The sequence below is a fragment of the Martes martes genome (assembly GCF_963455335.1).
Source record: "Martes martes genome assembly, chromosome: 16".
In the NCBI taxonomy this organism is placed as follows: Eukaryota; Metazoa; Chordata; class Mammalia; order Carnivora; family Mustelidae; genus Martes; species Martes martes.
The window spans coordinates 22455260-22474615 of NC_137904.1; the positions used below are offsets into that span (position 1 = coordinate 22455260).

The 19356-nt window shown below is 56.3% G+C and overlaps 1 protein-coding gene across 1 annotated transcript; it reads right to left on the bottom strand.

Moving 5' to 3' along the window:
• On the bottom strand, positions 1-18609 carry ANKRD13B (ankyrin repeat domain 13B; the record flags this gene model as incomplete). Its single annotated transcript, XM_080825435.1, has 15 exons — positions 1-1408; positions 1896-1972; positions 2063-2226; positions 2359-2511; positions 2671-2828; positions 2951-3081; positions 3324-3388; positions 4267-4348; positions 5344-5410; positions 5488-5677; positions 5768-5911; positions 6528-6573; positions 6660-6784; positions 6914-7049; positions 18496-18609. 15 exons carry the CDS (start codon positions 18607-18609, stop codon positions 1180-1182), a joined length of 1881 nt encoding a protein of 626 aa, XP_080681561.1. The 3' UTR covers positions 1-1179.
• Positions 18610-19356: the final 747 nt, after the last annotated feature.

Here is a 19356-nt window from a genome sequence, read left to right on the forward strand (position 1 = left end):
CGGGTTTGAAGCCTCTTTTATTTGTGCCTCAGAGTCAGTCTGGTGCCCCTGACATCAGGGAAGGAGGTGAGAGGAACAGTTTCTCTTTGTTCTTTTCTTCCATCCCTTTTGTGTCCCTCCTGAGCCTCACTGGCTGAGCCAGGAAGGCCAGCCTGAGAGAAGGCGGACAAGGGTGTGCGGTGGGCCCCTGCCCCTAGCGGGGTCTGTGCTTCTCTGGGTGGGTGGGGGTGGGGCAGGGGAGAGCCGGGGGTTAGCACCATTGGATGAAGGGTTTGAGAGTCAGCCCCTGGCTGGGGGCAGGTGGGACACACGACCACAGAGGGCTAGCAGCAGCTGGTGGGAAGGGGGGTGGGTGGTGGTGCCAGGGCCCTGAGCCGGTGAGAGGGCTCCAGGGTGCACCTGCCCATAAGCAGGGCCAGGGGACAGGGTCTAGTGCTCGCCCCCAGCGCAAACATTGCCCCCCATTTGCCAAGACATCATGAAGGAACCAGGCCTTGCCCAGGCCAGGGGGCCCACCTTGGGCACCCTCCCTGATCACAAAAGCGTGCCTTGGGAATGGGGACGCCAACCTCTGGCCACCCGAGGAGAAACTGGGACCACCCTGAGACCCGGGAAGGGGGGGCTGGGGAAGCCGGGCACCCCGCTAAGTGCACTTGACGCTGAAATGCCGGGGTGAAGGAGGAGCTGGGCCCTTGACGTGCTGGTTTGTGTCTGGGACAAAGCAGCAACACAGCACGTGGGGAGCTCAGCTGCCCCCCTGGGGTGAAGAGCGGAGATGCAAAGGCTTCACGGACAGTGTCCTACAGTGGGTTCTGTGAGCAGAAAAGGAGGACCGGCCAGAAGGAGCGAGGGTTGGGGGACACTGCTCCTCTGAGGACCCGGCTCCCCTTCAGGACGGCCTGGCCCCCTCGGACAAGTCTGAGCCCAAGATAGAGTGGTGGGCATCAGGATACAGCAAAGCAGGGGGACCAGGGCGTGCGAGCTGCCTCCCGGGCCCTGGCCGCGACAGGCATCCCGCGGACGCGCCGAGGCCCTCCCGGTCCTGTGCCAGGGGCGCCTCTCCGGCCCGCAGGCCTCGGCTCCAGTCTGCGGCCGCAGCCGGGCGGGCACGCGGGCCCGGGCGAGTCCGGCTCCGGGGCGGGTCACGCGGGGCGGCGCCGATGGGCCCTGCAGAGGGCGCTACTGCTCGGTCAGCGAGAGCCGTAGGATACGCTCCAGCTCCTCCTCCTCCTGGCGCGCGCGCCGCCGCCGCTCCTCCTGCTCCTGCGCAGACAGCTCCATGGCCAGCCGCAGCTGCTCGTCGTAGCTCCGGAACATGTGGCCGCCCGGGCCCGGGCGCGGGCTGGGCCGGGGGCTGGGCACCGAGGCGGGGGGCGCGGGCTGGCGCTGCGGCGTTGGCGGGGCACTCCTGGGGGCGGGTAAGATACGTCGAGGGTCCCGGGGCGTACCTGCCCATAAGCGGGGCCGGGAGACAGCGTGGCGGCCCCAGGACAGAGGAGGCCTCGTCCCCATCCTGTGGCGGCGATGAGTCCTGCATCACCTCCCTGGCTCCCGCCGGGCTGTGACAAAGCTCAGCCCCTCCAAGCCCATCCTCCTGGTGGACAGCGGACCAGCGAATGTGGGCAGCTTCTAGGATGCCAGCTCTAACATCCTGCCAGGTAGGGGGCTGAGGGCCTTGAGGCCGCTTTGGGAGTGCTGCTCACAGTGAGGAAAGAGTGGGGGTAGAAGCCTTTTGCAAACCAGTAGGGGCCTTACAGAGAGAACCACGGTTTCTTGGGGCCCCGAGGGGCTGCCCAGCCATTGGTGTCCTCGCCCACTGCAACAGGGTCCTGAGGGACTCCGTGTGTGTGTTATTTCGGGGGAGGAATGCTGGGTCAGGACTAGAGGGCACTGACCTGTCCTGTCGGCGAGCCTCGTAGGACATGGGGTGAGTGCCCGGCTTGCTGTTGGTTAGCGCCTCCCAGATAGTGACCTGGAGGGAGCGACGGGGACCCATTGGCTAGGTTGGCACCGCGGTCCGCAGTCTGGTGGGGTGGCACGGCGCGGCGCGGCGGGGACGCACCTGGTCATACTCACTGCCCGCCTCTAGCAGGCTCTGCTGAATGGCGAACTGCAGCAGGTCATCGTCGTCGTCGCGGGTCGCCGCCTCCCTCTGGCCGCCCAGCACACTGTAGCCGCGTGGGGCCTCAAACAACGCGGGGGAGATCTCGCAGCCGCGGCACGAGGCTGAGGGCGCCAGGCTGGGGGTCAGAGCGTGGCCGGAGCCCCCCTCCTTCGGCCTACCGCCCGGAAAGGGAGCCGGCCAGAGCTCGGTGGGGAGGGACGTGAGGGCAGACACGCAGATGGGGAGGGTCTCACTGGTGGAACTGGAGCTGCTGACGCTGGACGAGTCGCTGCCTGGGGAAGGGGTCTCACTGCTGGGGCTGCCTCGCACGGACGGCACCGGCTCATCACAGCCATTGAGGTTCCCGAAGGTGATGCGAGCGTTGAGGATGTGGAAGATTGGGATTTCTGAGGATAGAGAAACAGTCGGGTGCCACTACCCGGCTTCTCACACCTTAGGCACCCCCAAACTTTATCTTATCTAAGCCCTACCCACTGCACACACACACACACACACACACACACACACACACTAGCGGCTGAGAGGAAATGGGGGTGGGGTCTCACCAATCTTGACTGGGAAACCAGGCGGCAGGCGGAGGGTAATGAAATCCCGGAGCTTGGCAAAAAGCGCATTGCTGACAGCCATGAGGTCAATGATGGGGGCCACCTGCTCACACAGGGACAGGGGATGCTCCTCACACAGCCACAGCTTGGCCTTGAACCTGCCCCCCCAGATCCCAAGGGGTGAGGGGCATAGTAGAAGCCATGGCCTCCCAGTGCCTTCTGGAGACCCCACCCAGCCCTGCCCAGCCCACCCCTCCCCAGCACCATCAGGGGGCCTCACTTCTGGGTCTTGGTGGTGAGTTCCATGGGGCGGCCCATGTCCCGGTTGCCAAGCTCAAAGTTGGGGTTGAAGTACTCTTCTGCAGTGATGGCAGTGGGGTTGGCTTGGCTCAGAGTCTGAGTGATCAGGGTCTGCACCACATGAGGAGGAGCCCGTGAGCCCTTCTCAGTCTCTGATGCCAGGCCAACCATTTGGGATCCTGAGCCCCAGAGCCTTACCCCTCCCCCAAACTGGCCCACCATGCAACTCACATGACCCTGGGCAGGGTGGAACGTGGACCCTCACAGGCTGTGCTTGGCAGGACGCCTCCCAGGCTGCCTCCTGAGCCACAGCCACACCCTTCCACACAAGGGCACCCCTGGCATGCACTCACCCCATTTTGGGGGCCCCCATGCTGCTCAGCAATTCCCAGGAAGGACTGCAGAGGTGTCTTACAGCCTACAAGAAATGTGGCATCTCAGAGGACACTGCGACCCTCCTCAGTGCCAGCCCCTGAGACCTGGGGAGTAGGCTGGTTCCTGGTGGGTGGGGAGGACTACTCAGCCACACCGAACGCTTGGGCACCTGCATCTGAAGGTGACTGAGGACTCCAGGGGACAGGGACAAGGACCACTACGGCACAGCGGGAATAAAAATAGGCCTGGGCCTCGGGGAGAAACTTCCAAAAGGGTTCAGGTTGGTGACATTGGACAAGAAACACCTGCCTCTGGTGAGCAGTGCTGGGATATGCGCGTGTCTGTGTGTGCTTTCCCTCAGGCACTTCCATCTTAAGGACCTCATCCGGTTCCCCTGTGAGCTAGGAACTGTCCTTCTACTCTAGGTAGACTCGCTGATGCGCGTGTCTGTGTGTGCTTTCCCTCAGGCACTTCCGTCTTAAGGACCTCATCCGGTTCCCCTGTGAGCTAGGAACTGTCCTTCTACTCTAGGTAGACTCGCTGATACCCAAGAGTCATGTGTGGTATCAGGAGGCACAGAGGAGCAGTGGCAGGCCCCCAGGCTTACTGCCTAGGGTATGTACTATGACGTGGGGACGGCCCATGAAGAGCACACGTGACACTTCCACCCCAAACCCAATGCAGAGACAGCAGTTACCAGTTGTCACCTTCCCTCCTAGTGAGCTCAGATGCTGCCCAGAATCTTCTAGCTGCGCTCTAGGCAGTCACTCTCAATTATTAGCACTTGGCACTTGAAACTGAACCGTGTTTGTGTGAATAAGTGATCCTGACCTTGGCTGGGATGTCACAGGGAATACTGATGGAGGGACGTGAGTGGCGTGGCTCTCTCACACCTACCCCCCTCCATCTCTGCTTCATTACCTTTGACCTTGCCCTTGTGCTGTTCTGAAAGATGCTCCGTCCGCGTCCGGGTGATGAGCTCCACATTGGATGCCCCATACACCTAGGGACAGATGAGGAAAGGGCTCAAAGACAATTCTGGTACCCTAGCCCCTGCCCCTAGGGCATTATGAACACTTCCTGCAAGGGAGGGAGGGCCCACTGGGGGCCGGCTGTTTGCTCCAATCTCCCAGCCTTTGGACAAGTAAATATATGAAGTCATTCCTCCATTCTCTTATTCATTCAACAAACATTTTGTGAGGAGCGTTTATGTGCCAGCGCACACATCAGGGGTACAGTGGTAAATGAACACGACTATAGATAATCCCCACCCTTTTGGGGTTCATACACTAGTTGAAAAGACAAGAAAAGGGACTACATTATAATGTAGTGTGAGACCCCCTCTCATGGGGGAAGCACAGGGCCGTGGGAACCAAAAGCAGAGGTCTTAGCCCAGCCTAGCAGGCCAGGGAAGCCTTCCAGGAGGAAACCCTGACCCCACGGGGTTGACAGGGGCCCCAGAGGGACCAACATAGTCTCCTCAGGAGCAAAGGCCTGGCTTTGGGGGTCAGGCAGCCAAGGTCTGAACCTCAGCTCTGCCACAGATAGAGCTGTGCGACCCTTTATAGATCCTGTGACCACTCCAAGCCTGTTTCCTTGTCAGACAGTGGGCCAGTACCCTACTCCACAGTCATGGCCAAGAGGGACTGGGACACTGGGAAAGGTTCAGTAAACATCTGTAAAACGGGAATAATAGCACCTTCCCAAAAGGGCTGTTGAGATTAAACAAGGGTGTATGCGTGTATGTGTGGGTGTGTATGCTCACACATGTGCACGCACACGTATTCATACATACATACAAATAAACATGGGGACAGTGCCTTGAATGTGAATGTAGTAAGTCCTCAGTAAACTCTGGCCTCTTAGTCTAGTGCCCTTTTCTCCACACAGCATTGCCTCTGCACCTCCAAAGCTGAGAAAGGGTAGTCAGGACAACCTGCCCAGTTTGCTGTAGGCCAGCGTTAGGGGGGCTCCAGGATCAGGGAGCGGCAGCCTCACCTTGGCTTCATACCCGTTCACCATCTCCGTCTTCTCACTGCGCCAGCCCAGGATGCCAGTCTTGTTCCTGGGGAAGCAGAGTCGTCCAGGTGAGGCCCCCCCCGAGCAGGCTGGCTCAAGGGTCCAAAAGCTGTGCCCACTCACCTCTCGAAGGAGATGTTTTTGGTGTCGAGCTGTGTGGTGACGACGGGGGCTGTGAGCCGGCTGAGCACCTGCTCCTCGGTGGGCTGGGCGGCAGCCAGCAGCAGCTCACGGTCCTGCCCGGCCAGGGCCAGGGTCTCCGTGTACACCACCCGGCGGTCATGGTCAATCTCCATGACCACGGCGCTCGTGTCTGCCAGCCACAGAACAGCACGGGGTGTTGGAGGGGGGCAGGGGGGTGTCCCCAGCCTTCCCACATTGCCACACCTCCTGCCTGCCTGACCTTGGCCCCTGAAGACAAAGCTGCGGTTCCCTCGCTGCCACGTCATGTGGTCAAAGCCCAAGAGCGTGGTATCGACCCGTAGGTTCTGCCCACTCTTCCACACTTTGTATGTGTCGCTGGGGCAGATCTTGGACACCAAGGGCACTAGGTGGAAGGGAAGGTCAGAGGTGGCTTCAGTTTGCCTGGCCCACCCAAACTGGGCCACCTCGGGGCACAGGGGTCAGGGTCAGGAGTGTGGCCGGGAAAGGAGATGAGAACTCCCCAGCGCCCCCCACATGAATGTAGACCAGTCACTCCGACGTGAGCAACCTTCAGCCAGAGACAGGCAAGTCCCAGCCACCAGCAAGTCCCTAGGAGCCACCATTCACTAATTCACTCACTCCATCTTGCATCCCATCCTCCAACAAATAGTTATTAACCACCTACTGTGTACCAGGCACTATTCTCGTCACTGAGGATACAGTATTGAACAAGACAGGACCCCTGCCCTCGGGAGCTTACCTTCAAGCAAGGAGTGACAAGTAACAAACAAATGAGCAAATCATTACACGTAAAGGATGTGATAATAATGGAATCCCAACAGCGTCTGAGGCAGCATGGAAGGCCTAGCTAGGGAGGTGGCACTGAGCTGGGAACTCGACAATGAGAAGGAGCCCCAGGAAAAGCAATGGCAAGAGAGCTCCCCGCCTGGGGGAAGCAGCAGGTGCAAAAGTCCTGAGGCAGGCAAATGTCAGGAGAGGCCCCCCCTCGGCCCCCTTACCCCAGCTAGTGAACTCCCATTTCATCTCCACGTAGAAGTCCTGGGCCTGGAGAATGAGAAGGACAGTCCTCAGCCTGTGCCAGAGACAGGGCTCAAGGGCCGTGGCGGGGAGGCCAAGCGGCGGGCCCTCACCTTGCGCAGCTTCTCCAGGAGCACGGGAATGCCCGCCAAGCGCTTCACCACGCGCTGGTAGTCCCGGTACCGCAGCACCAGCTGCACCAGCTCCAGGTCCCGGGTGCTCACAGCCTCCTGAAGCACTGGTGGACAAAGACGCAACGTCATGGGGCAGAACCCTGCCCGGTGGGCCCCCGCCTCGGCTCACCGAGGAGGAGGATGTGAACCTGGGAGACCCTGGCCATGGGGCTGGGGTGAGCAGGGGTACCCACCTGTCCAGCCGCTGCGGTTCTCCCTACCCACATCTGCGCCGTGCGCGAGCAGCACACGGGCACACTCGAGGTGTCCCAATGTGGTGGCCAGGTGCAGGGGGGTCCGCCCGCGGGGATCCAGCTGCTCGATGTCCACCTGGAGAAGGAGGTGAAGATGGATCCCCGGTCACTTCGGAGGCAGCCCATCCGAGCCCAGCAGCCTCCAGGCAGGCACCAGCCACCCGGCCGCCCAGCCTTGCCCACCTCACCAGGCAATGGAAGAGACAGACACAAGGCGCGGGGGATCAGGCGGCTAAAAAGAGGACGGAGCAGGAAGCAGCTCTGAGAAAGGGAGGACCTTCCCCCTTTCCGGTCCACCGAGGTCCCCTGACCGGGTTCACTCTTCCAAGGCTCCAAAGTGGGCTGCCTGGGAAGAGTAAGCCTTGGGTTCAAGGGTAGCCTAGACAGGCCGTTGGCCAAGGCGGGCACTTGAGGCAGGACCCAGCCTACAGGGCCAAGACCACAGCTTCTGGGTGGGCTATCAATTTAGATCTCTTTTTTTTTTTTTTTTTTTTTTTAAAGATTTTATTTATTTATTTGTCAGAGAGAGAGAGTACACACAAGCAGGCAGAGAGGCAGGCAGAGGCAGCGAGAGAAGCAGGTTCCCTGCTGAGCAAGGAGCCCGATGTGGGACTCGATCCCAGGACCCTGGGATCATGACCTGAGCTGAAGGCAGCGGCTTAACCAACTGAGCCACCCAGGCGTCCCTCAATTTAGATCTCTGATGTATCACGGAGTGAGGTTTAACAACTGCTGTAATAAATTGATAAGAATGAAAGAGTATGTTCATGGTACCACTTCAAACCCATGGCCTTTGCCTGTGGAATGCTATGTATTACCTTTTTTATTTTCTTACAAATCCTATTACTGCTTTGTGAATAGCATGATTAATTAATCATGAGATTTTTGTCAGGTGATGAACACATGTCTGTGAAACTTAAGTATTTAAATATCTTTTAGAAGTCTGAGGTCTCTCGCTAAATACAGTCAACCGACCACATCATATAACTCCTCCTCTCCTTCCCCAAACTTGATTAAAATGCCAGTCAAAAGGCTTCTACTGCAACCATGATGAGATACGCTGAAATCATCCTCCCATAAACAGAGAAAACTACTGCTTCAAAATACATGAAATAATTGTTTTCAGACAGTAGGCCCCAAGTAGTCCAGGACTGTGATCCCTGGAGTAAGAGAACAAACAAGGCTGGCCCTATGATTGCTTAGATTTCTACCTGGAGGAACATTCTAGATAGCAGTTCAGGCAGGGGCATCTCTAGCAGAGCATGGTAGTCTTGCTGAGGAGTTGAGGAGACAGAGGGAGGGGTTCAGGGAGGCTGAGGTAGCCAGAAGTTGCAGGACAGTTCTAGGAAGGAGTGAGCTGTGCAAACAACGAGCTCCAGAAATCTGCACGGGGCTCCTCTGAGTCTGCTGAATACTAAAATCCCCTGCGGAGAGTGAAACTCAGCAATGCTGGACAGAAAAGGAGCAATAGGGTGGTAAATTCTGAGCAGTTCTCATGTCTCAGAGCAGGGAGACATTCAAGCTCCAGCCTGCTAGAGTGGAGAGTCCTTGCTCTTCGCCCAGGGCCTTGCACAGAGACCCAAGAATGGGGATGCCTTAGTAGGAGGGCTAAACCATCCTGAGAGAAGAGGTTCATCTAAATCCGATCTAATAAAGATTAAAAGTAATCTCATAAGGATCAAACTGATTTACAAGTAACCTAGCTTAGTTGGTCAGAACAAAGCCCAGCACTCTTTAAAGGAAGAAAATAAAATCCACATGCTTAACATGACAACGTCTGCACATCTAATGCCCAGTTACAAACTGGGAAAAATTACTAGACATGCAAAGAAGTAGGAAAATATGACCCATATTCGTGAGATACTCAGAAATGATAAAAATGGGGCACCTTGGCGGCCCAGTCAGTTAAGTGTTGGACTTTTGGTTTTGGCTCAGGTCACGATCTCAGAGTTGTGAGATCACGCCCCCCCAGTCAGGCTTCCTGCTCCGCATGGAGTCTGCTTGAGACTCTCTCTCCCTCTCCTGTCCCTCCCACCCACACATGCACTCTCACTCTCTCAAATAAATAAATCTTAACAAAAAAAAAAAATGATAGGGGCACCTGGATGGCTCAGTGGGTTAAGCCTCTGCCTTCGGCTCAGGTCATGGTCTTGGGGTCCTGGGATCGAGCCCCGCATCGGGCCCTCTGCTCAGCAGGGAGCCTGCATCCCCTCTCCCTCTGCCTGCCTCTCTGCCTACTTGTGATCTCTCTCTGTCAAATAAATAAGTAAAATCTTTAAAATCTTTTTAAAAAATGATAAATCTTTAAAATCTTTAAAAAAATGATAAAGATGATGAATGGCTCAATGTGCTTGTGAGTTTACAGAAACACATGAACACAATGTTCATGGGGAAAGAATTAGAGATTAGTATAATACCTGAAATGAAAAATTCATTGTATGGAACTAACAATAGATTAGACACTACAGAATAGAAAAAAATCAGTGACCTTGAAGATATAACAACAGAATTATAGCACACAGAACAGAAATAGAGCACAGCGGAGGCAAAAAGTACTGAAGAACATTCAAAGAGCCTCAACAATCTGTGAGACACTATAAGGCATCCTAACATATGTGTAATTGGAGTCCCAAAAGGATAGGATAAGGAAGTAGGAGAAATAGGAAATTTAAATAGATAACATTATCTCTCTAAAATTTAAATTTAGGGGCACCTGGATGGCTTAGTCGGGTAAGCGTCTGCCTTCAGCTCAGGTCACAATCCCAGGGTCCTGGGATCGAGCCCCACATCAGGTTCTCCCCTCAGCAGGGAGTCTGCTTCTCCTTCTGCCCCTCCCTCCAGCTCATTCTTGCGGTCTCTCTCTCTCACTCCCTTGCTCATGCTGTCTCTTGAATAAATAAATAAAATCTTAAAAAAAATACAAATTTATATTTAAAGAGATAAATTTAAAGAGAAATTGGAATTTAAAGAGATAACGTTAAACATTTTTTCCAGTTTTTTAAAAAAATATTTTATTTATTTATTTGACAGAGATCACAAGTAGGCAGAGAGGCAGGCGGGGGGTGGGGGAAGCAGGCTCCCTGCTGAGCAGAGAGCCCGATGTGGGGTTCAATCCCAGGACCCTGGGACCATGACCTGAGCCGAAGGCAGAGGCTTTAACCCGCTGAGCCACCCAGGCACCCCTCCAATTTTTTTTTAATTACTGTAGGGGGTTGAATGGTGGTGTCCCCCCAAAATATTTGTTTGTACCCTAACCCCAAGAACCTATGATTGTGATCTTCTTTGGAACATGGGTGTTTCTGTTTTTTTTTTTAAGATTTTATTTAATTATTTATTTAATATTTTATTTACTTATTTGAAAGAGAGAGACAGTAAGAGAGGGAACAGAAGCAGAGGGAGTGGGAGAGGGAGAAGTAGGCTTCCCGCCGAGCAAGGAGCCCCAGACAGGACTTTATCCCAGAACCCTGTGATCATGACCTGAGCTGAAGGCAGCCACTTAACGACTGAACCACCCAGGCACCCCCAAGATTTTATTTATTTGAGAGAGAGAGTGTGCACATGCATGTACAAGAGGTACCCCTTGGGTGGATGGACAGAGGGAGAGGGACAAGCAGACTTCGCACTGAGTGTGGAGCCTGAGGCAGGGCTCAGTCTCAAAACCCTGAGATCATGACCTGAGCAGAAACCAAGAGCCCCGCATTTAGCCAACTGAGCCAACCAGGCACCCTGGAACATGGGTCTTTGATTTGAAATTAAGTTAAGGATCTCAAGAGGAAATTAGCCTGGACTATCCAGGTGGGTCCTATATCCAAAGAGATGTCTTTGGACATCCAAAGACATCTTTGGGAAATCCACGAAGGGAGGAGAAGTTCCATGTAGAGAGGAGTCAGAGAATGAAGTATGCAGCCACAAGCCTGGAAATGCTTGGAGACACCAGAAGCTGAAAGAGGCGAGGTAGAATTCTCCCCTGGAGCCTTTGGAAGGAGTGGGGCCCTCCTGACTCCTTGAGTTTGGACTTCCACCCTCCAAAACAATGAGAAAATAAAATTTTGTTGTTTTAACCCACCCAGTCTGTGGTAATTTTTTGCACAAACTAACACAATGATAAACGCACAGAACCAAGAAAACTCAGTGAATCCCAGGCAAAGCAAACACCCAGAAGACTACACCAAGGCCCGTCATAATCAAGTGCTGGAAAACTAGTGGTAAAAGAGAAAATCTTAAAATCCTTTTGAGAAATGAGACACACCATGAAGAACACAGGAAATACGGAATACTTCTCAAGGGAAACCATGCAAGCTAAAAAAACAACAGGAAGAAATGTTTAAAGTGTTGGGAGGAAAAATGTTGACCTAGAATTCTTTATCCTGTGGAAAAATATCCTTGAAAAATAAAGGGAAAATGAAGATTTTTGTGGACAAACAGAAAAAGCTAAGAGAATTTATCACCAGAAGACATGCTAGAAATGTTAAAGGAAGTAATTCAAATGGAAGGGAAATGGAAACTTAGATCTGTACAAAGGAATGAAGAGTGCCCCGAAAGGAAAATTTGTGAGTAGGTATAAGAATGTAAATAAAATATTTAAAACCCACAAAAGTAAAGAGAAGAGATATTAGCAGATGAGAAATGTTAACACATCTTTAGAACGTGGGAAGTGGCTGGGACCTTGCAACTGACTTAGGGGAGCAGAGCATCCTAGAAGCCAGGCATTCACATAGGCGAACCCCAGTGAGTGTCAGGCCACATCACCCTTAAAATGTCCAGAACACGGAGGCAGTGAGGGTGGCAGAGGTGTGAGGAAGGCCCAGAACTAAATACAGGGGAGCTGGTTAAAATTCAGAACCCCTGGCCCTCTCCCCAATCTTGTAAAGCTGGGAGACGCCCCCCTTCCCTTTCACAGTATGCCGGGAATTCATTCTCCACAGAAACAGAGCCTGCAATGCACTGGATTTGGGGACACTGGCCTGAGGATGAGGTCATGGGGCTAAAAAGTAGTGAACGGTGAAAGCCCAGTCCTTTTCCTCCTTCCACACCACTGCCCATGACACCCCTAGCAGGAGATTGGAGAATTCTTCTTTGGAGACTCTAGCGGCACCAAAGACCTCTGGTACAGACATCTGGGGATCCTACAATAAGCAAGCCAGCTTGCCAGCCAATCGTTACATAGTAGTACCACCCACGCATCAATAAGCACCACATCACCATTCTTTTTCCTTTTTTTTAGATTTATTTATTTGAGAGAGAGTGTGTAAGTGGGAGGGGCAGAGGGAGAAGGGCAGAGAATCCCAAGCAGATTCCGCCTGGAGCGTGGAGCCAGACATGGGGCTTGATCTCACAACCCCGAGATTGTGACCTGAGCTGAAACCAGGTCAGACGCTGTGCCACCCAGGTGTCCCTCCACTCCCCCATTCTTAAATAGGCCCCAACAGCCAAGGGTCACTGGACATTTGAGGAAAGCCACCAACATGAAAGATACCAAAACGTGCAAATAGATGCTAAAAACCCAGAGGAAACACTGTCAGTGCAGGGAACAGGAGAAAAGTTTCTGGAGGGAAAAGAGTAATTGACATCCTCAGAAATATCCGAAAAGATAACTGAATTCATGAGACAAAATGGGACGTCCCGACTTCCCGAGACTTCTCCTCTTTCCCTCGCTTTCCCTCCAGCCATCCCTGGACAGCTGCACCTGCCCCAATTCTCCCCTCGTAGCAAACATTACCTCTGTTCACTCCCTTTTTTGGTAAAAACAAACAAAACCTTTGTAACTGTCTTTCTCTCTTCCTTTTCTCTCACTTTCTGTATTTAATCCATCAGTATAGACCTGATCTCATGGCCTCTACCTTCAAAACAGATCCAGACTCTTCTCTGTTTTCATCACCTTGAGGCTACCATCCTGGTGACGGCCACCCTCTCTCACCTGGTGGCCTCCTCACTGGTCTCTTCACTCCTCTCTTGGCTTCTTAGGTCTGTTCTCCACACGACCCGTTGTCGCCTCCATCATCCTGTGCCATGGTCCTCGGGTCCCGACACCCTTTAGCTCAAAACCTTCCCAAGGTGTCCCATCTTGTTTGGAATGGAATGCAACAGCCAACAGCCTTGAAGGCTTTGAACTCCTGTGCTCTCCCATCTCTCCTCCGAACTCCACTCTGTCGATACCCGAGGTGGCTACAGTGCTCTCTCTCTCACTCCATTCAGGTGGCTGCTCAAATGCCACCTCCTCCGAAGGTCTGCCCTTACAGCCCGTCTTAAATGACACTTGCTGTGTATCTCTCTGTCGCCACTAATCCTGCTTTAGTCCTCTTCCCACATTAGATCGCTTGTTCATTTTTTCATTGTCTCCCTTACCAAGACTGTAAGCCCCATGGAGGGAGGGTCCCTGTGTGTTTTGTTCAATGCCACATCCCCAGGCCCTAGATAGTGCCTGCCATGTAACTCATACTTCATAGGTATTTGTTCGACAAATGCATAAATGACTATATTTAAGAGGCCTGGGGAGGGGAAAGCAGTAACATGTAGAATTGACAAATAAATAGTCGTAGACGTATATTGTTTATAATTACGGAGGTAAATAACAGAACAGTCTAGAGTCCGAAGTGGTCGGTCGCCTCCAGGGAATGAGAAGAGTGGGGAGTGCTGGAGAGGACTACCGCTTTTTCCTGACAAGCCTCTAATAACAGCTAAATATGTTTTAAAACATGAGAATGAACTCCATTGTCAAAAACAAAATATTTTAAATAATTTAAGTAATTTATATAATTTTCATAACCCTGTGCTGGCATTTCTTCATTGTTTAATTTTGTAAGGAGGCTCCACGCCCACCATGGGCTTGAACTCATGACCCTAAGATGAAGAGTCACAAGCTCTATCCACGGAGCCAGCCAGGCGGCGTCATTTCTTCATTCTGAAATATATTAGGAACCTCAGAGGGGAAAAAAAGGTAGTGTGCCTGGCCCGCCTGGCCCTGTGAGCTCTGGCTTAGAGATCGAGGTGCCACCCCCCCACCATTCTCCTCTACACCAGCTCCCCACACAGGAGGGAGAGCACTATTTACTCTTTCCCTATTATGGGATGGGCTGAGGCCCTGGGCGTCCAACCTAGGTGGGCTCTGAGTCCTGGGGTGGGAGTGGAGGGGCCACAGCTCCCGAGCTGGGGAAGTCAGGAGGAGTCCTCCCATGAGGCTGCAGCCGAGCCATCTTGGAGTCCCACCAGCCCTGCCCCAGACGCTGCTGCCTGGCTGCTGCTAACAAGGCCCCAGGGAGCGTGCAGGGCACCCCACCCAGCCCCATAGCCCCAGATGCTGGCTGCCACCCTCCCTGCTCAGGTGCCTCACCTCGAGGCCCAGAGAGAGGCTGGTACTGCTAGCTGGGCCAGGCTGCCCCTCCCTCCCTCCACTCCACTCCTCAGGGGCTCTGCCTAGGGTCCCCAAGGCCCTGCTGTTTGCCAGGGCCGATGTGGGCCCCGCATCCACCCAGCCAACCTCCCCCCCCCCCGCCACCCAAGAAGCTCCCCCATCCTGCCCCTAGCAGGGCCTACAGTGGAAGTGACACCTTGCCCCAGGCCCAGGTGGGAGAATTCATTACTTTCCCCAGCAAAGGCCTGCAGCTATTTCATTGCTGGAATGAAGAGAGTTCCCAGGAAACCTAACACCCCGCCCTCCCCACTGCAAGAAGGAAACTCTGCACCCCAGCCAGTCTCCACTGGACAAAAGCGGGGGCGGGGGGTTCTCCTGAGCTTAGGGGCTGGGGCTCCCTGGGCAGAGGGACGCCCTGCTTCCACTCAGGCGCCCACCTAGACACGCACACACATGAAGAGGTGTCCTAGGAAGAGCCAGTCCTACTCCTTTTGCCTCCACGCTCAGGGTCCCTGTACTGGCCGAGGTGTACCAGCACCTGCGTACTCGCTGCCCTCCGGACCTGCAGGTGTCTACTGACACATCCTACACAGTCTGGGGCCAGCAGACTCGTCCAGTGCATACCCCCTGAGCCCATGGGCTGCTAGCAGGGTATTTTTCAAACTTGTTCCACATTAGCGGAAGCCTTTAGTTAGATGGACTCTGACAATGACACACTGCTGGAAGAAAAGGTGAAGGGGCCCTGAGCACAGAGCCTTCTGCATGCTCGGCCTTGGACTCCTTCCCCTGCTCCTCAGCCTCCCCAAGCCCCAAGGAGGACCACCAGAGGCTGGGGTGGTCACTGCTTCCCAGCCTTCCCACCAGGTAGGTGGGAAGGTCAGGGAGGTGGGATGCTTCCTTGAGCTGAGCTGGGTGGCTGAGGGGGGCACCCGCGGACTCTCCTCCCACGCCGCCCCTCCCCTGCTTCCCGGACATGTTGATGCTGGCTCTCTGGGCTTTGTGGGTCCCCCTCTTGAGCTTTTCTACTCGTCAGCTGTGGGACTGCCTACTTTAGGGGGAGAAGGGGTCACAGGTGCTCTGGGACACACAAGGTACCTCGGGTTGGGTAGCCTCTGTCCAAGCATTTGGGCCCCCACAATCCATCTCGCCGGCCTCGAGGTCAGGAGGATGAACTGAGGAGATCGGGGAGGGGGGTTGGGGGGGGGAAGACCATGATGGAGCCAGCCCCAGGAAGAGAGAAAATGTTTCCTTGGGAACACAGTCTGGCCCCCTCCAGAGTGCCCGTTGCCAGGAGAGGAACCCTGCTCCCCTTGGCCCTCCCACAGGGAGCTTTGCAGCCTAACCTCCACCTCCTGCCTCCTGGGGAACACCAGGGACTTGTGACTCAAGAACACAGCCGGCTGAGCCAACCTCAGGACCTCATCAGCCTAGGGGAAACTGGCCTACAGCCCCCTGCCCCCTTGCAACCTGGCCAGGCGTGTGTATGACGGGAAGCAGGACACCCAGCAACCATCACCCTGCTGGGTTCCAGCTGGGAGTGGCCATGGACCCTTGCCTTCACCAAAACCCCTGATGAGCACCTCCCACCTCCCCACCACTCCCTGCTTCCAGGCCCAAAGAAGAGCTGTGGGGTTGGGGAACACAGAGCAAAGCCACCGAACCTGCTCTGAAACCTGCTGTGCCATACCCCCTCCACCCAGCCTGCCAGCAATGCCAAGCCTGTCCCTGGGAGGGCCTCTGCGGGGCTTTCTTGGAGTGCAGAAGAGGTAGCTATGCCAAGTGAAGACCAGGGAAACCCAGCTGCTGTGTGCTTGAGGAAAGCCAGGATGTGTTCTGGGATAGTGGGGGCTACGGGGACCTAGCTGGGATGCCTAGGGTCTATGGGCTTTCATTATGATGTTAGGTGGCTGCCCCCAGGTCCATCCCTGGCAGGAAAGGGCTGGGTGGGGCCCCTTGGGGTCTCCCTGGGGGCCCCCATGCCCTGAGGACTGAATAGTGCACTTTCTGGAAGCAAGAGTCACTCTGGGTAAGTCCTAGAGCGGAGACACATCCAGGAGCCTCTCTCACCCAGACTGACTGGCATTCCCCTTCTTGGCACCCCCGGAACAAGGGAGAGAACTGCCCTGACTCCTCTGTGGCTGAACAAGGGTTAATTTCAACCAGTGCCTTATATTCCTGTCTCCTCCCCAGAGAGGGTGAAGATAGGGCTGAATCTGGTGCCTAGTTTCTGTGGCAGCTGGAGGAGAAAGAGGAACCCACTCAGCAGCCCCAAAGCACCCCCACAGGCAGCGGGTTCCCGGGCTCCCCACCCCTCTTTCACTCCAGCAAGATGGCTGACTTGAGTACTGGCAGTCAGAGAGGCCTAGGTGAGAGTCTTTTCTTCTAGGGCATTTCGCCTCTCTCCAGTCTCAGCAAGAAAAGAACCCGCCACCCCTCAGACAAGGGAGCGGGACTGAAACCTTCTGGAGATTCAGCCACTCGCCTTCTGCCCAACAATTCTTGGACCAATCATCAATCACCCCATCAAGAAGTTCCTCTGGGATCAGATTTAAATGCTTCCAGCTGGAACCTGTGTCAGAAGCCTGTCTTCTTTTGCCCTCAGGGGGAAGAAAACAGGAAAGAGTCAGAGGAGACTGGAGCGTCCTAGCACCCAGAACCTCGAACTGTATTTCCCTGTTCACGCTCACACCGCCAGAACCAGGTCTCCTTGAGAGCAGGCAATGTGCCTGGTTTGTTTGTCTTCATCCCCCAGGACCTGCTGCTCAGTCCTCGCTTCCTTCGTCAGGGCTCTATAGTGGCAAACCACTTTCTTTATGATAGATAAACAGAGGCATGGTCTGAGGAGCAACTTGTTTAAGCAGAGGTAGAATGCAAAGTAGACACCCCAACCAGGCATGGAGGCTCAGGTCACCCCAACATTTCCTAGGACTGCTCTGCAGAGGTGGAGGCTTTGCTGCTCTGAGGGCTCAGGGGTGGACTTCAGACATACTCTCTGACCCTCACCTTGCTCTCCACCTCACTTGTCCTTTGGGAAGCAGACAGCTCCTCCAACTGAACTTCCTGTGACTCAGGAAGTGGCCCTCAAAAGGCATGTTCCCCAAGGGGACAACTGAACTGAACCACTCCCATGCCCCCAGAGTCTGAGATCTGGGCCAAGTCTGCAGGCCTGCAGCCTGAGACAAACCAGGGCAGGCTGGGCCCAACTCTGGCTCTGACTCTCCCACCCTGGCGGGTGAGTTGCCCACACCCCAAACGCCCATATGTGGCCTGGGGAACCAAAGGCAGAGTTGGGAACTACCTGTGAACTGTGCCTGCCTTGGTCCTGAGGAATGACCAGGAGACCCCATCCCTTACCCCGTCCTCTGGTAGGCCACCGCCCAGCCAAAGGTGGCTGACCCACCCGTTCTCACTGACTGGCAGGGGCCAAGGAGCCCGCTCTGTGTGCAGAACCTCAAATCCTTCCTGTGCCCAGTGGTCCCTAGCTTCCTCGGCGCCTGGAAGCCAGGCCCCAGCACCAGAGGGCAGGAGAGCTCCTTTCAGCACCTGGACAAGGCCCTTCAGAGCTTCCCTCTAGAAGGTGGTGGCGGTGGGGGGTTCTCTCTTTCTCCACTCCCCATTCCAGAGCCGCCGCCAGGGTCTGAGGGATCCAGGGGCTCTGGCCAATCCGAGCAAACAGATGCAGCGCTCACCCGTGAGGGTAGAGGGCACTGGGTGGGGCTGGGATGCCCGGGAGTGTCAAAGCCCATTCTCTGCTCTTTGACCTGTGACCCCCGCCCGACTCAGGCCTTGCCCACCCCCGCACACTCACGCGGGAGGTGTCGCCGCTTGGCTGCTAGGCGGACTCTGGCACCACATGGAGCGCAGACCGGAGCCGGCAGCCCCTCCCTCCCCGCAGCCCTCCGCCTCGGCTGAGGAGGGGCACGGCGTCCCCGACCCCAGCCTGAGAGGGTCCCGGAGCACGTGCGGGCCGTCCGTCCGAGCCGGAGGGGAGCGGGTGGGGACCGCTCCCATCACCCTCTCCCGGTCAACAAGCACAAAAGCCGCGGCCACGAACAAAGAAGCGCTGCAAACTCGCCGGGGAGGCGGGACAGCCCGCGCCGCGCCCCCTCCCCACACCCGGCGGGCGTGCCCGGCCGTGGGGGTCCCCGCGGCGCCCCGACGGCGCTCGTACCTGGCCGGCGCGGACCTCCTTCTCCAGCTCGCGGTGGCGGTTGTGCCACACGAGGTAGTGCAGCGGGTACTTGCCCTCGGGCCCCTTCCTGGCGGAGGCGTTGGCCGGGATCATCGCCCGCTCCTCATGCCAGGGCCGCGGCGCCCGGCCGGGGAGGGGGGACGGCGCCGGAGCCGGGGCCCGGGGCCGCGGGGCGGGGGGCCGGCGCTGCCTGCTTGCCGGGCTGCGGCTCGGGCATGTGCGAGCGGCGCCGGCGGGCGGGGGCGGCGCGCCCGGCGCTGTGCGGGCGGCGCGGGCCGCGGGCGTCCTCGCGAGGCGGTGGCGGGCGGCGCGGAGAGGCCCCCACCCGCCCGGAGAGGGAGCGGGCGCTCGGTGGCGCGGCGCGGACTCGCGCCTCACCTCCCACACCCCCGCACACAAAGACGCCGCTCGGCAAAGGGAGCAGGCGCCCGCAGCGGGCGCGGGGGCGCACGGGGCGCGAACCCCGGGGACGCCGCCGCAGGGACGCGCGCCCGCCGCCCCCGGCTCCCCGCAGCTGCATTGCCCGGCCCTCAGCCCGAGCGGCCGGCGAGAGATGCGGGGATGCGGGGGAGAGAGGAGGGGGGACCCGGGTGCCCGGGGCAGAGCTTGCTGTAGCTCGGCCCCGTGGCATCATGGGGCATGTAGTCCGCCTCGTAGAACTGCGGGTGGCGGGTGGCCGGAGAGGGTCCGGCACTGTCGCCCCTGGTCCTATGAGCGGGTGGGGAAGGAGTGAGGCCCTGCGGGAACTGAGACAGTGTCCTGACGCCGGTGGGCCGGGGCGCACCCCCACCCACGGGCGTTTTGCCTTTTGCTAGGCAGGGAAGGGGCTACAGGCCTTGC